This window comes from Paraphaeosphaeria sporulosa (assembly GCF_001642045.1).
Source record: "Paraphaeosphaeria sporulosa strain AP3s5-JAC2a unplaced genomic scaffold CC84scaffold_3, whole genome shotgun sequence".
Taxonomy (NCBI): domain Eukaryota; kingdom Fungi; phylum Ascomycota; class Dothideomycetes; order Pleosporales; family Didymosphaeriaceae; genus Paraphaeosphaeria; species Paraphaeosphaeria sporulosa.
The window spans coordinates 852,092-866,113 of NW_017253362.1; the positions used below are offsets into that span (position 1 = coordinate 852,092).

Consider the following 14,022-nt stretch of genomic DNA (forward strand, 5'->3'; position numbering starts at 1 on the left):
GACCTTGACCAGCACAGCCAATCCGTGTCTGTATCGCGGTGCCACCAAACGCTCCCAGCCTTCCCCGCAAACTCTCCATTTGCCGTGCAATGTTGTCCACGAACCCACTTCAGCTGCAATTGCGGCTGTTCATTGATTGACTCAGGCACAGCCGACTCACCGGTAGCTGTCAGCTTGCCCGTCTTCACCCAAGCCTTCGCATGCACCAGTGTCCAAGTTGGAGCCTAGCAAGGGACGAGCTGGCGAATCACCTTCACCGTGAGGAAGCCTCGATCACTCCCGACTGAGTCGATCCCTAGCTTCTGTCCCTCCGCACCCCATTGTTGCTGCATATCACCAGATCCAGACTGTCCTCTCCGTACATGGCCAGTCGCGCCATGGACGACCTCAATTTCTTGGAGCAAGCTGCTGCTGCCGACGCTTCGGCGACGTCAACTCTCATGGTGCTGTTGCCTGACGGCTCCGTCGTCCAGATCCACAACATCAGCAGGTTCGCACTTCTCGACAAATGTCCGCTCTTGTACCACGCCTTCGAGTTCCGTGAGTTCAGTGAGGTCGAACAAGCTAGCATAGAGGTACGTTTTGGTAATGTACGAGTGCTGGACTCGGCTGACCATTCATCAAGGCTACGTCGCGATCCGCCGTTGTATCGCTACTCAGGTTCCTGTACACCGGTACCTACGTTTCTGACCCAGAAGAATGCTTAGGCTCTCTTCTCCCCCATGCCGAAGCTTTCAAGGTCGCCGAGGACTTTGACGTCCCCGAGTTCCAAGTGCAGGCCTATGTCAACTTCACACGAGAGACCGAATTCGCCTGTTGCAACGCAACGCCCCCTTCGGATCTATGCGAAACCATCAGGTTCATCTACGAACACTTTGGGGGGCGAAATTCCAACTCGGATGAACATAGATCTCTTCTGGACACGATCCTTAATTACTGTGTCTCCGTCTTCAAATACCAATTGCTTGGTGACCGGGTGGATTTCCGCCAGACCGCCTTCGAAAACTTTACCTTCCACCAAGACCTTTGTAGAACCAGCATGCGTCGAAACTTCGAGGATGACGGAGCGAACGAGATCGTGCAACTACCCGTGTGTCGCCCAACGCCACACTCGCAGGCTACCCTGCTCAAGCGCGCTATCGGTGATTTCCAATACGAGATATTCCAGGATGATGAGGGACCTGCTTTGGAAGGCAACGACACCGAGGGTAGCAGTCACACGAAGAAGCAAGAGCCGTCGCACGGAGGCTTCACTCTTGTTCACAGACCCAGGACACTTGGTGGAGGAGCGACCTGTTCAGCAAGCGATAGTGACTCCGAGAGCTCGAGCGACGAATTCGGATTCTCGCTCGTCCACCGCCCAAAGCCTGAGTCACAAACCGAGCCGGTCCTGACCCATTCCCCGACAGCGACCGATCCGTTTGCAAAGCCCTTCACAGACCTTGTTCCGTCGAACCCATTCCACGACCCTGGCCCCTGGGAAGTTATCAAGCCAGACGTCACCGTCAAGCTAGAGTCTGCTATCAAATCAGAGCCTACCATCAAGTCAGATTCCAACGTCAAGCAGGAGACTGCCGGTTCGACTTCTGACGACGAATGGGATTTTGTCAATTGGTCTTGAAGCTTCTGGCTTTGCCTGACTGCCTCAGTGGTCACGCAAGGTAATTTCGACCAAGTGTCTACGCAGCACGGCTGCGAGGGTACCATGACCTGAGTAATACCAGTGCCTCCGCCACAGCAAGTGGCAAAGTGATCCTACTTTCCAGCTCAGGCTTTCTCACCCGCTCTGTTCGTCTGCGAGTCTCATTCACATATACGCAAGTTCACTTTGGCATATGGATTGGCGTTATTGGCGTTCTACTCGGGAGCTGAATGGAGGCTTGGATCATCCAAAGCGAAACAACATATGGGCGGACGTCTCCTGATTTTTCATTTACCGGGGATTTCGGACTAAGAGATCACGGTAAACTCGGACACATTTACAAAAATGGGTATTGGGGGCTTCCGAGCTTTCTGTACGTCCATTAGGTATGAACTTCATAAATTACAATACGTTGTTCCCAAGAGATGCACAAATACTTGTAGGCCTGCATCATGTCAGCCCAACGGCTACACTAGTCTTAGTTGGTCGAAACCAGCTACGACACTGCAGAGTGCTGAACCAGCGCCTGCCTATCCTGGTTCACGAATTATAGGTTCAACTGTCAGAAGCGAAAGCGACCCATGGTCGCTGCTTCCCAACAACCACCCAGGGCGAGGTCGCGTAACCTCCTGTCCGGCGCCTTCGACCCTCATCTCAACATCCGCAAACCGTCGTTTTCATAGACAACCCATCCTTAGAAACTTTATCTAAGCTACATTTGATCACTACGCCATGTTCCTTCGTTCTCTTATCATGTCTTACGACTCGTGCCTTTTTTACTGCTAGGCACGTTACTGTTGACCATGCGGATCGATCTTCACATCGCAGTCGCACCTCGCGCCGTGATGCGCGACCCAGCCAGCGCGGCCCAAAAGCACGATCCCCACCACTACCGCCACCACAAGCGCCGTGCTCTCCAAATACGAGCCTCCAAGTTGCTCAACTGCAAGCGTTTAACAAGCTCCAAGTCTAACCATCACCACCTTCGGCAGCCAAGGGTTCCAGGGCGTGGGAGCATGCCCGACGAGCCAGTACAGCCTCCGCCTTATTCAAGCCCTTTGCCTGAGGACAGGCTCACTGTGGCGCATACGCTGCCTTGGGACCTCTGCTACGACAGGCCATCTCAGGATGCTGCTAGGCGCGTTGGAAATCTTGCTGGGCGTACAACGGGACCAGCCGAATCCGGGGAAACAGCGTCCGCGGCAGTTGTCGAGCCTCCAGTTCCAGACAACGGCGCCACAGATGTAGCTCCGGCAATGCATGTCAGCCAACGGGACATCCAATCCTGCGAGCCCGTACGCTCGAAGCCGCTTGTATGTTGAGTCGGTCTTGTTTCCTTGGCAAGTGCGTGGTATTTTGGTGGTACAGATCGTGAAGCTCCCTGAGGCGCCTATCGTTCTTGTATAATCAAAGTCGGTTGCAAATCCGAATGCAAGGTATCATGACGCACAGAAATGCAACTCCCACCCTGTGAAGCAGTCGCCTCACCGTACCCCTCGCGCCTGCGTCCTCTCCCTGTCCCTCTTGACCTTTGCCTGCACAACCTCAAAACTGTCAACAAAAAACATCCGCAGTTTGTCACTTTGCCAGACGAGGACCCCGTTATCCTTCGCATACTGCACGTACTCCTTGTACACCAACTCGCTCGGGAACTCTCTCATCAGATACCCCTGGGTCGTCTCCATGCGCTCCCGCTCGTACTCCCACAGGCGGATCTGATCCATGACGGTGGGCGGCAGGAACGGCTTCGTCTTCTGCATCTGCGGATGCGCGTGCGTGTCGAGGTACTCGATAATCTGCGCGGATGTGATACCGTAGGAGATTGCACGCCCGATGGAGCGCCGCGTTATTTTGCCCGTCACGAGGTTGGGGAAGCGCGTGCGCATATGTGTGAAGAGGGAGAGGATGGCGATTTGCAGAAGGCTGTTGGTGTAGGCGTAGAGGCGGTAGTTGGTCTCGATGATGATGAAGCCTTTTTGGGTAGACCCGCCGCCGGTGGCGGAGCCGGCGCCTTGCGAGAGAGCGCCTGCGTCGGAGGTGAGGGCTACAGCGAGGCGGGTCGGGTAGAAGGTGGAGGCGGCTTTGTGCGAGCGGTAGATGATGCCGAACTCGGCGAGGTCTTCGAGCATTTGCAGTTGTGTTGCGGAGAGGGTGGCGGTGGAATAGTCTTGCCCCAGCTCGAGGGAGCCGAGCATGAAGAGAAAGTTGAGAATGTCGGTCTCGGACATGGAAAGCTGAGGCGCGTTCCTCAGGTAGGCAACGAGCAAGCTCCAGACCTGTGCATTCGTGTCCCTAAGCACAAACGTGAAACCCTCTCGCGTGATCATGCCATGATGGAAGAAGCCTGCCATCTGCAGCAGATTTTTTGTTCCGGTGCCAATATCCTGTCCTCCTGTGTTCCTGAATCCCACCGTGCCTCCAACCAGGTAGAACAAGATGTTCTCCCACTGCCGTTGCGAGTAACTATCCAGGAACTCCACGCTGACCCTCTTCTCCTCGCTCTTGTGCGATGGCACGCCGAACGAGCGGTGTGACCCGCTCCCCTCGAGCGCCTGCCGCAGGCTCGAAGCAAAGCTAGGATACAGCTCATACGAGAGCGTCCGCGCGTCGTCCTGCTTCTGAACAGTAATGTGCAGTTTCTCAAGGATATACATGGCGCCTCGCTTCGTCTGCGCGGAGTCTGCGCGGAACCAGGCGTCCAGGTCGGCGGCAGGAAACGGCGCGGGCATGTAGAGCAGGGCCATGACGATGGATTTTGCTGAAGCGCGTGAGCATTTGCATACACGTCTACAAAGCGGACTGGGATGGAGGGAAAGGAGTAACATACCCAGGTGCGGCAACATGCAGCGGAAGATGGCCAGTACGGTGGAGGGCTGCTCGTAGAGTTTCCTGTGCGTTTGCACGGGCAGCTGCTCGAGGTAGTCGAGCGCCTGGAAGGATGAGGCCGACATCGTGGGGGATGTGGGCGAAAGACTATGGACTACCGCGATATCATGATATGATCTTGCGGTGGGGTTCGTTCTCGACGAGCTGCTTGTGTCGTGTAGAAAAGTAGTGGCAGGTAAAGCAAACGCGGGAGGCCGCGAGGTTCATTGACGCGTGCCAAGCCGCCAGGGAGCGGGTAGCAGCGTCCGCTCCACCCCCTTGTTCGCCTAACGGTGGTTTCGACAACTGCCGAGCGGAGCGAGACATCGCTCCTACACGGCAAGATAGCCAACATTGCAAAGATGCCTGCCCTCAAATTTGTGCGATCTGTATGATTTACATATACTATATTCATTACAGCACATGGCATCTAATCAACTGTGTAGGTGTGGGAGTCATTCCGAGCATCATCCGGCCTGGAGCCGAGGTATACAGATATCTCTCCCAGAAAGCGATGCTACGATACTGAGACCGTTCTAGATTACTTGACGGCGTATGATACTAAGAACAAAAAGTATCCCAGAAACCATCAGTCTAATCAGCCGCCCAGCTCAAAGTAACCTCCGCGGTCCCCGGCCGTGTGAAGTTCGAGCTCCCAATCGAGAAACATCACACAGTCCGTCTACAACTATATCTCCTGTGTCCACTTTCCAGGCCCTCTAATAGCTCCTAGAATCGCTTGAATATTCTCCATGGCGGCACCATCGCCAGCATGGTAGACCTCGGAGGCTCCCTGGCCGTAGCCTCGCGTGGCCTTTTCGCAACTGGTGTCTCAACCGACCTGAACGTTACTTACCTCTCATCCGGGGGCAAGATAGGAGATCTCATCAGGGCGGAAGTATCGTGCGACAAGTGTAAGTCTCCTCTTCATTTCCCATGCCAGTGACCCAAGCAAGTAACTCCAAGTGCGATATTGACGTACCGTAGTTGGGAAGACTATGGCATTCACGTCTATCCAGTTCAAGAATGAGAAAGACGAGGTGTTTGCACGTGGGAGTCACACAAAGTTTATCGCATTGGCCTGGAAAGATCCGAACAACATCACCGGAGAATTGTCCCCCAGGGTGGAAAAGAAAGAGTAGACTGCTGCACCAAGACGACAGCCTGAACACAGTGTGGTATCCCAATGTAGGCTATACGTAGGCCGAGAGTACTGAGATCTTCATCCTGGTACTCCAGCAAGACCAAGAGATCCTTCATCAAGAATCAATACATAACGAACCGCTTTCGATACGTATATTACTATGCTATAGCGCAGCGAAACCTTGTCACAACACCCTGAATCAATTTGACTATAGTGGACAGCGAATGTAGCGTATAGTGCATACGCGACGCGGTACGATACCTCAACATCTTTCGCTCCGAACAACATCGCTTTCCACATGATACAGAAGCAATTCTCGGAAGTCGTGTCCATAATGTCATACGTTTCGTCACATCGTCCATCTTATATTGTAGAGGCATCGTGTTCCATTGTAGCCGGCGGTCTCATCCTAGGTGGCTCTCTTCAGATGTCTCGGAGGCCTTGCGAAGTGTGACATCACGGTCAGTCACGTCTTCCGCATTCCAACCCTTTCCTTTCAACAGATTGACAAAGCTACTCTTCCGCGGCGTCATCTTCCGTATGGCGCGGCCTAACGGCCCTTGATTTCCGTCTTCAGGCTTAGCGTTCAATGGGGGCACATCGGTTCCAAGCAAGTTGTGGTCTTGACGGTATTTATATTCGAATTCCTAGCAACTGTGAGTATAGCTAGGTTTCACTATTGCACGGTTGCTTACCCATAGACTGTCTGCTGCTAGATGCGAGAGACATAATTCTCGAAGCTGAATGAAAATGTGGCATGCTGCTACATTCTCTTGATGCACGTTATAGTGCGCGAGCGGTCCGCTCATATGATAGTCAGGATTCAGCTCGTCCTGCATCGCCTCGGTGCGCCATTGGTCGTAACGCGATTGAAAACGGCCGGCCCAGTACAACGCTGGCATGTAGTCTTTCACCTGTAGAGAGACACCAATGTCAGCGATGTCTAGGTCTTGCGGGGTCTTCGCAGACCACACGCAACTAGACTTGGCAGAGAACGATCGACCAGTTGTTGGGATGTGGATGCTAAGTTTTGACTTCTTTCCCGCCAAACGAGGCTTCTTAATCCAGGCTTTATCGGAACCATTGTTCTGCTGCACGTCGCCAGAGCCGAGCATAGTCGGAAGCGCAGTAACTGAGCTATCGCCGGAATCAGGACTCGTCTTTCGAGATTCTTCTTGTATTGTCCCTGTCGGATTTCTCGTGGAACTCTCGAAGGGCTCTTTTGCTGGAACAAGCATAGACATAGACGCGCTCTTGTACTTCTCGGGAATCGGAGGCACAGGTGGAACATCCCCTGCACCCACAAAGTGGTGAAAAGTAGAGGAACGAGGGAGTCTCACCTCATTATTCACCATAGCCTGAGAGCGCGCCAGTGCACCACCGCCCATCCGCTTCTTTGGTCCAGGGAACGTGCGCTTCCGGAGGGTTTTCTCGGTGGATGCTCGAGGCAAGGCCGACCGTGTAGCAGCATAGCCGATCTTCGTCGAATTAGGTGGACTGATAGACCCAAGCAGACGCGTATTTCTGTAAGTATTTTCATTTAAACCAGGCTGCGAACTTAGGGGGTGAACAGGGCTTCGCTTCTTAGGCACAGCTCGTTGGGCTGCGAACGGAGTCTGGGCCACATTCTGCCGGTGCTTGCGTTTGCTGGATGCTGGCGGTGTGGCAGGTCCAATCGAACCCATCTTCGATGTGATGATAGGAGCCATCAGACCATCTCGTCTTGGTGGCTGTGGCGAGCGTTCTTGGATGTTGGACAATGGCTTGACATGACGTTGAGTGATTGGCGTCGAATTCTCTTTCAGATGCGGTCTCGGAGGACCAGGAATGCCGGAAATCCTATGCTGATTGAGCCTTCGGTGTGACGTTAAGGTGTTGAGGCCGTGCGCGTGCGCTGTCTTCACCAGATTCGGTGTCGTATAAGATCTTACCGGCGATGACTTGGAAGGCGATTGCTCTTTGGCCTCAGGAAAGGCATTCCCGGCACCTATTTGCCTCTCTTCCTGAGTTGTAAGGTTCGAGTTATACTGACGAGGGCTTGAGTTCCGGTGTGCTGGTGCGGAAGAGTCAGGTGATGGGATCTTTGTGGGTGTAACGTAAGTTTCCTCTTCAAGTGGGCAAGGAAGACTTGGCCTGCGTGCCTGATCTATGTCAAGTACTAGCGATGCGCTTTCGTTTCGACTGGGGCGCGGGATAAAGCTCATAGTGCGCGAACGTGGGAGGTGCTTGGACATGGTCTCTGTATTCGGATCCCTTTGCGGGCTCACATGTTTTACCGGCGTCGTCTTGCGTACCGAGACGCCGTAAGAAGACGATTCGCGCATAGGAGACAAGAGCCTCGTCGATTTGTGTGCGTGCGGGAGATTGATGGAGCCGCTCAGGTCGTTTGAAAGAAGCAACGGGCGCACTGGTGTGGTCTTGCGCTGCGAGAGTGATATGAGGGACAAGCCCTGGCTGAGCTTTCGGCGGAACTTGCTCGTATTGTTGCTATCGTCGCCGTTGAGCGGCTGAGTGGCCACTCTCTCTTTGCGGCCAACCATTTTCAGTTGCGTCTCGCTGTTCGCGACCTGCGCCGCTTCCCACCGCGAGCGAATTTCTTCAAACCTCTGACGATCTGGATAACTCAGCATACTTCCTAACGTGGCAATGCGGGGATTAAGGATGGCACGTACATGAAAGGGTGCACGAAGAGCTGCGAATGTGAGACGAAGTTGCGAAGGTGGAGTGAACAGGCAGTAACGATACATTTCGACGTAAACAACGTGACGTCCGCTCTCCACAAACAGGAAAGAACGACGGAAACGGTTCAACCCCTCACACATTCAACCTCAGCGATAACGTGCTCTCTCGGTAATGCACAAATCCAAGAACGGACACAGACAATACGTGAGCGGCAAGCAAATGAAGCGCCATGGTCGCATATACAGCGTAATTGATGATCTATGAGATAGAGGGTATCCGAATTCACATACCATGCTAAGAACGCCACCTGAGCCATGCAAAATCAATGCAAATGTTCTACTCCGAATCACTGTCAATGACGAAACCAGCCCGCGTGTTCCTCGAAGGCCGCCGAACGGTGACGACTTCGTCTTCAGCATCATCATCATCCGGATCAGCCATTGTCACATCGCCATCTGCAGACGCGTTAGGAGCAGATTTCGCCGGTAGTTCTGCTGCACTGGCAAGTTGGGACGACAGGGGCGTATCAGGAGGCTCCTCCTCACTGTCATCCATGTTGACCTGCCTCTCTTCTGACTGGGCTCTGCTGCTAGGATTACCCTCAGACCCGTCATCAGCCTCTTCCTCATCGCTCTCATCCGAGTCGAATGGTCCCGCTCTCTGTTTCTGCTTTGGCGGGTTTTTTCTTCTCTTGCTATCCATTCCTGTCGTTCCATCCGCCTTTCTCTTTTTTGACGCAGCAGGCTCCGTGTTTCCCAACACTAGTGACTTGGCGATGTTTGCCTTGGTTTGCGCCCGAAGTGCTTCTTCCCTTGCAAAGAATGCCGCGTCCGCTTCTGGATCATCTTCTTCGTCGGAGTCGTGGACAAACATTGTACTTTTGACTTTGAGCTGCTTCTCGATTTCTTTTTGGCGTCGAGCGTTTGCCCTCTCTTCTTTCTCCTCATCATCAAGCTCAACCGGCGTGCGTGCCCTTCGACGACCCTTGAGTACTTTCTTCCCGCTTCGATCAGCCTTTCTTGCAGTCGGCTCGTCCAAGGCATACTCTCCGCGATCTTCTCCAGAATCGTGATCGATGCCGTCATCATCATCGTCCCAATCCACGCGACGAGTGGGGCGACGTGCTGCCGCGGCCTTGCTGCGAAGCATGTCCTCAGGGCCTTTGCCGTCATCGTACGTTGGCGGATCGAACTCATACTTGCGGATAAGGTCGATTGCTTGTTGTAGCTCTGCGGATGTCAAATAAGATGGTATCACCCAGCTCGCATCAAGATCGTCGTTGGCGCCCAAGCGGGTGAAGCCCACAAGCGTCAACAGAAGACGAAGCTTGTTGTCTTTGAACATTGCCACGCGACGCTCCTCGCTGTCAGGCTTAATTACTGCAAACAATCAGCAATATAAAATGACGCAGTGGCAACCGGACTTACGTATAGATGGCGGCTTGGGAGCCTCTGCTTCGTCTTGATCTATAGCAGCCTGTCCATCTGGTTCTACTACTGCTGCTAGTTCTTTCTGCGCTTCATGCATGTCTTCCCATGCTTTTCGCTCTTCAACGGCTGAGGCTAAGACGTCTCGCACCCAGTGCAAAGCGTCTGATTTCTGTTGATTGACAAGTACACCCACAACGACACCAATCTGTTCAGGCTTTTCCATACCAGGTTTGACTTCAAGCTCGGCTGGGGCGCGTGGTGTCCTTGTGGGCAGCTGTCGGTCGTATCCGTGCTCCAAGAAGAATATGGTTTGTGGAATTTTGCTAAAGAGCATCTCCACAATGAGCTCAGGTCTGTCCTGTATCCGTTTCACAACGGTCCGGAAGAAGTGTCTCACGAACTCCTCCCACTCTTTGAACGATGGCGAGTCGGAATCTAACCCCTCTGGGCCCTTGATCATCTTGTTGAATAGCTGGAGGATATCCACGCGGTACAGTAAGACGCCCAGTTCCATCTTGAAGGCCACCCTGTGGAAGAATCGGTGTACCCGTTTCAGTTGGTCCAGATCGAGTTCGTTGTAATATTTTAAAAACGCAATGAACGTGTTGACGCTGCTTTGATTGATGAACTTGGCCGCAAAGCGAGAGAAGTCAAATTTACGCTCCGATACTGTTTTTTGTGCTGCCTCGAGGTCTTCCCTTTCCGAGACGTGGCCCTCTGGTTCACCATCTTCTCCCTGGGCTTCGGCTTGCTTCTTACGAATCGTTCGAGCGCGCCGTTTCGACCGAACTTGCATATCCACATTTTGCTTCGAATAGCGTTCCAGCATGCGCAAAAAAACGTGAGAAAGCTCAGTAACCGCATCAAGATACCCGAAACCCTGGTCTTTATACGATCGCAGAGTGTGGACTATCCGGTCATGCGTCGACTCCTCGTAGAAAATTCGATTCTGTATGTTCTCGGCGATTTCTTGGTCATCCTCTACTGCCGAGTCAGACATCTCCTGTACTGTAAGCAGAACCTGCGTGAAGCACTTCATGCCGGCGTTGAGATCTTGCCATGCTTTCTCATCTTCACTCTTCTGCATGAAACGGTTCATCAGGATGAACGTCTCTTGATTCATCACCTCTGCCACTAGACCATAGCTTTCGTCTTCGGCACTGAGAACTTGCTTGCTCTTTGAGTCAGCTGCCTTCTCCTTCATAGTACGCCGACGGGCACACTCCGCTTGCAGGAACCACGATACAAGGTAGAAGAACTGCCGTGAATGGCGATCCTCTACTCGTTCGGTTTCTCGTTCGATTGCTTTCCTGAGATGGAGGAAAAGCGGATTGAACGAAGAGTCGAGAAACTCCTCAACAAACGTTTTGATGTGCTTCTGTGCGGAAGAGGTGAGGGCAACTGGTAGGTCGAATTCCTCGCGCTCCTGTTCACCATCCGTTTTTCGTCCTGGGCGCTTCGGTTTATTCCACTTTTTTGTCATATCCATCTTCTGCATACTCTTTTGTGCTTTACCGAGCACATCTTGTCCAGAAATCGTTGATACCTGCTCGTCGTCCCCACGCTTGAGCCAAATCATAGTGCCGAATCTGTTGTGCCGTGACGGAGCATGTCGCGCGTACCCAGCCAGCATTGACTTCTCTTTTTGGATTAAACTCTTGAGCTCATCGGTGTTTTTGCTCCTAAGTTTCTTTTCTTCCATGAACAATTTCTCCGCGTCAATGCCTTTGAGCAAATAGAACAGGATCTCTAGTACAATAACATCTTGCGAAACGAAGTCCTCTCCGATGCTCGAGGCGACGCTGAGAATGACCTGGAAGATGTCCTGTTGCTGAAAGGCATCAATCACAGCTGACCTGGATACCTCCGCCTCATCTATGTCTATTGGTACGCTTTTGGGGGGTGAAAGCATAACTACGTTTCGGATAAAGTATAAAGCGATGCGGATGATGCCATCGTCTCGAGGTGTTCGTTCGCGTAGGGGAATGGCCATGGAAGGGAGAGCGATGCGAACAGCGGTCTGGAGGATGTGTGTACGATCATACTGCAGGATTGCACGTTTGTAGGCGATCTGTGCGAGTTGGATATACGGTCCATGGCGGTGGTGGTTTACGGTCGCTTCGACGGGGTCGATCTCGAACGGCCAGGTCAAAGGTACAAGAAGTTCCACTGCCCTATGTCAGCTCTCGTGGTCGTCAGGCTCTCCCACATGTCGTACATGTCGCAACAGCGAGCTTATGCTTCAGACGATCATCCGTCACCTTTGGGGACACCTTCGCAAGGATCTCTAGTAGGTCTCCTTTCACTAGGTTCGCCTCGGCCATGCATCGTGCCACATCGCGGCGGTTTAATTGTCCGTCGGCGAACTTGAGCCACTTGCGTAGGTCCTTCAGACAGAGAAGGGCGTCGTCTCCGAAGGAGTAAGTGCCGTCGTCGCCAGTACCACCGAGCTACTGTTCATTAGCAATAGAACTCATAACATGGTAGAATCGTGCCTACAGCGGTGATAAGACTGTAAACATGAGCACGGATCTCAGGATCCACGGGATCCTTCGCCCACTCATCCAGAGTCGTTTGTTGGGCCATTGGTGTGGTTGAGGTCGCAATCCCACGCTGCTCACATTGCGCGAACGCGTCGCGCTAGCACGCGTACTCATAAAGTGCTATAGTGGCGCATCGCGCACAGGCCCCCGGCTCTCACAGCGCGGTCCGAACGTCATGCCTCGGCTTTCCTCGCTTCCCCACGGGCTTCGATTGAGCCCCAGCTTTCCACGTTGTTTTCTCGACGCTTTTGACACTTTCGAATTTTACCACAGAGTTTACCATGTTTGCAGCAGTTTCCAGACGAGCAATTAGTTCTGCCGCGAAAAGGCAATGCCGTAGCTTCAGCTCGACGGCTGCTGTTGGCGCAGCAGCGGAGGTCAAGAAGCTTGGTGTGATCGGAGCTGGCCAAATGGTACGTAGAGACTGTGCTCGAAATAATTAGATTGCCAACAGGTGCAGGGTCTCGGTATCGCGCTTGTAGCAGCGCAAAGAGCCAATCTCCCTGTGCAATTGATTGACTCTTCGCAAGCCTCCATCGACAAAGGCTTGAAGTTCGCAGACAAGCTGCTTGAGAAGGACGTCGGCAAAGGAAGAATATCCAAAGAGGATGCTGCCGCAACTAGGGAGCGTCTCACGTCCAGCACAAAATTAGAAGATCTCTCAGACGTCGATTTCGTGATCGAAGCTGTTCCCGTTCGTCCGCCCGTCTGATGACCCAACTCCAAGCTCACACTGCTCGCAGGAAATTGTAGAGCTAAAGAACAAAATCTTTGCCCAGCTCGCGCAAATATGCCCATCACACGCTATCCTAGCAACGAATACTTCCTCGATATCGATCACGAAGATCGCCGCTGCGACTACAAACGACCCCACGGACCTGTCCGCCTCGTCGCGCGTTATCAGCACGCATTTTATGAACCCTGTTCCAATCCAGAAAGGTGTGGAAATCATAACTGGACTTCAAACCTCCGAGGCCACGCTCGAGACCGCTCTCGAACTATGCAAGCGCATGGGCAAGATCCCTTCGACGAGTGCAGACTCGCCTGGCTTTCTCGCAAATCGCATCTTGATGCCATACATCAACGAGGCTATCATATGCTTGGAAACAGGCGTGGGAAAGAAAGAGGACATTGATAGCATCATGAAAAACGGCACCAACGTGCCGATGGGACCGCTGCAACTGGCTGACTTCATTGGCATCGACACCTGTCTCTCGATCATGCAGGTGCTGTACAACGACACTGGGGACTCAAAATACAGGCCTGCAGTGCTGCTCAAGAAGATGGTGGATGCTGGATGGTTGGGCAAGAAGTCCGGCAAGGGCTTCTATGACTACTAAAGCAATCCGTTCGTTCTTTCAATCTGTCAGATTTTCAATACTCTTGCTCCTGTCCTAGAACATTTTGTTAGCCAGGCTTGCCTTGTCCTCGAGCCGTGCATGGGCTCAGTCTTGCTTTACTATATTGCCCGACTAACCCGGTTTGCATCTTGCACTGAGATACATACCAGCTGTCCATTGAAACTAAGCATCGATGTGGTAGACTAAGGACAACAAACATCCCTTCCAAGTTGATCCGCATTTTTAAGTACAACGTCAATACCGAAGTGAACTTCTTTAACATAAATTACCACACAAATGGGGCCCTGCATTGCTCCTCCTAGGGAAACACAGTGTACTAAAGTATATAAGTACTGCGTGGAAAGAGTGACATGGT

General features: G+C 52.8%; 7 protein-coding genes across 7 annotated transcripts; 4 read left to right on the forward strand and 3 right to left on the reverse strand.

The window, feature by feature from the left end:
- Positions 1–377: 377 nt before the first annotated feature.
- Positions 378–1,621, forward strand: CC84DRAFT_1214653 (uncharacterized protein; the record flags this gene model as incomplete). Its single annotated transcript, XM_018182659.1, has 2 exons — positions 378–575; positions 626–1,621. 2 exons carry the CDS (start codon positions 378–380, stop codon positions 1,619–1,621), a joined length of 1,194 nt encoding a protein of 397 aa, XP_018038484.1.
- Positions 1,622–2,027: 406 nt separating this feature from the next.
- CC84DRAFT_546305 (uncharacterized protein) lies at positions 2,028–3,045 on the forward strand. Its single transcript, XM_018186667.1, has one exon. It carries the CDS (start codon positions 2,446–2,448, stop codon positions 2,962–2,964), a length of 519 nt encoding a protein of 172 aa, XP_018038485.1. The 5' UTR covers positions 2,028–2,445; the 3' UTR covers positions 2,965–3,045.
- An 81-nt stretch (positions 3,046–3,126) lies between these two features.
- On the reverse strand, positions 3,127–4,593 carry CC84DRAFT_1185081 (RNA polymerase II transcription factor B subunit 2; the record flags this gene model as incomplete). Its single annotated transcript, XM_018180784.1, has 2 exons — positions 3,127–4,400; positions 4,470–4,593. The coding sequence occupies 2 exons, from the start codon at positions 4,591–4,593 to the stop codon at positions 3,127–3,129; spliced, it is 1,398 nt and encodes a 465-aa protein (XP_018038486.1).
- A 241-nt stretch (positions 4,594–4,834) lies between these two features.
- CC84DRAFT_1162116 (acyl-coenzyme A thioesterase-like protein 13) lies at positions 4,835–5,793 on the forward strand. The gene is made up of 6 exons (XM_018177910.1): positions 4,835–4,896; positions 4,954–4,994; positions 5,048–5,060; positions 5,118–5,183; positions 5,241–5,421; positions 5,495–5,793. Exons 1-6 carry the CDS (start codon positions 4,870–4,872, stop codon positions 5,647–5,649), a joined length of 483 nt encoding a protein of 160 aa, XP_018038487.1. The 5' UTR covers positions 4,835–4,869; the 3' UTR covers positions 5,650–5,793.
- Positions 5,794–5,912: 119 nt separating this feature from the next.
- Positions 5,913–7,065, reverse strand: CC84DRAFT_1162117 (uncharacterized protein; the record flags this gene model as incomplete). Its single annotated transcript, XM_018177911.1, has 2 exons — positions 6,347–7,065; positions 5,913–6,298 (listed from the first exon to the last, which is right to left on the reverse strand). Coding segments are annotated over exons 1-2 (931 nt in total), but the record flags the coding sequence as incomplete, so codon positions are not given.
- A 1,499-nt stretch (positions 7,066–8,564) lies between these two features.
- On the reverse strand, positions 8,565–12,371 carry CC84DRAFT_1162118 (drug resistance protein MdrA). Its single transcript, XM_018177912.1, has 4 exons — positions 12,263–12,371; positions 11,982–12,213; positions 9,761–11,932; positions 8,565–9,712 (listed from the first exon to the last, which is right to left on the reverse strand). The coding sequence occupies exons 1-4, from the start codon at positions 12,347–12,349 to the stop codon at positions 8,670–8,672; spliced, it is 3,534 nt and encodes a 1,177-aa protein (XP_018038489.1). The 5' UTR covers positions 12,350–12,371; the 3' UTR covers positions 8,565–8,669.
- Positions 12,372–12,477: 106 nt separating this feature from the next.
- CC84DRAFT_1257043 (uncharacterized protein) lies at positions 12,478–13,919 on the forward strand. The gene is made up of 3 exons (XM_018184691.1): positions 12,478–12,719; positions 12,767–13,000; positions 13,050–13,919. The coding sequence occupies exons 1-3, from the start codon at positions 12,588–12,590 to the stop codon at positions 13,644–13,646; spliced, it is 963 nt and encodes a 320-aa protein (XP_018038490.1). The 5' UTR covers positions 12,478–12,587; the 3' UTR covers positions 13,647–13,919.
- The last annotated feature ends 103 nt before the right edge of the window (positions 13,920–14,022 follow it).

Bases quoted from the DNA above. Each gene is read 5' to 3' on its own strand.
- CC84DRAFT_546305 (XM_018186667.1), top strand. From the start codon at position 2,446: ATGCGGATCGATCTTCACATCGCAGTCGCACCTCGCGCCGTGATGCGC.
- CC84DRAFT_1162116 (XM_018177910.1), top strand. From the start codon at position 4,870: ATGCCTGCCCTCAAATTTGTGCGATCT. The intron at 5,184-5,240 runs GTCCGTCTACAA...AATAGCTCCTAG, and splicing joins CAATCGAGAAACATCACACA to AATCGCTTGAATATTCTCCA. The intron at 5,422-5,494 runs GTAAGTCTCCTC...GACGTACCGTAG, and splicing joins GGAAGTATCGTGCGACAAGT to TTGGGAAGACTATGGCATTC.
- CC84DRAFT_1162118 (XM_018177912.1), bottom strand. From the start codon at position 12,349: ATGGCCCAACAAACGACTCTGGATGAGTGGGCGAAGGATCCCGTGGAT. The intron at 12,214-12,262 runs GTAGGCACGATT...AATGAACAGTAG, and splicing joins TTTACAGTCTTATCACCGCT to CTCGGTGGTACTGGCGACGA. The intron at 11,933-11,981 runs GTACGACATGTG...GACATAGGGCAG, and splicing joins TAAGCTCGCTGTTGCGACAT to TGGAACTTCTTGTACCTTTG.
- CC84DRAFT_1257043 (XM_018184691.1), top strand. From the start codon at position 12,588: ATGTTTGCAGCAGTTTCCAGACGAGCAATTAGTTCTGCCGCGAAAAGG. The intron at 12,720-12,766 runs GTACGTAGAGAC...CAACAGGTGCAG, and splicing joins TGATCGGAGCTGGCCAAATG to GGTCTCGGTATCGCGCTTGT. The intron at 13,001-13,049 runs GTTCGTCCGCCC...CACTGCTCGCAG, and splicing joins TCGTGATCGAAGCTGTTCCC to GAAATTGTAGAGCTAAAGAA.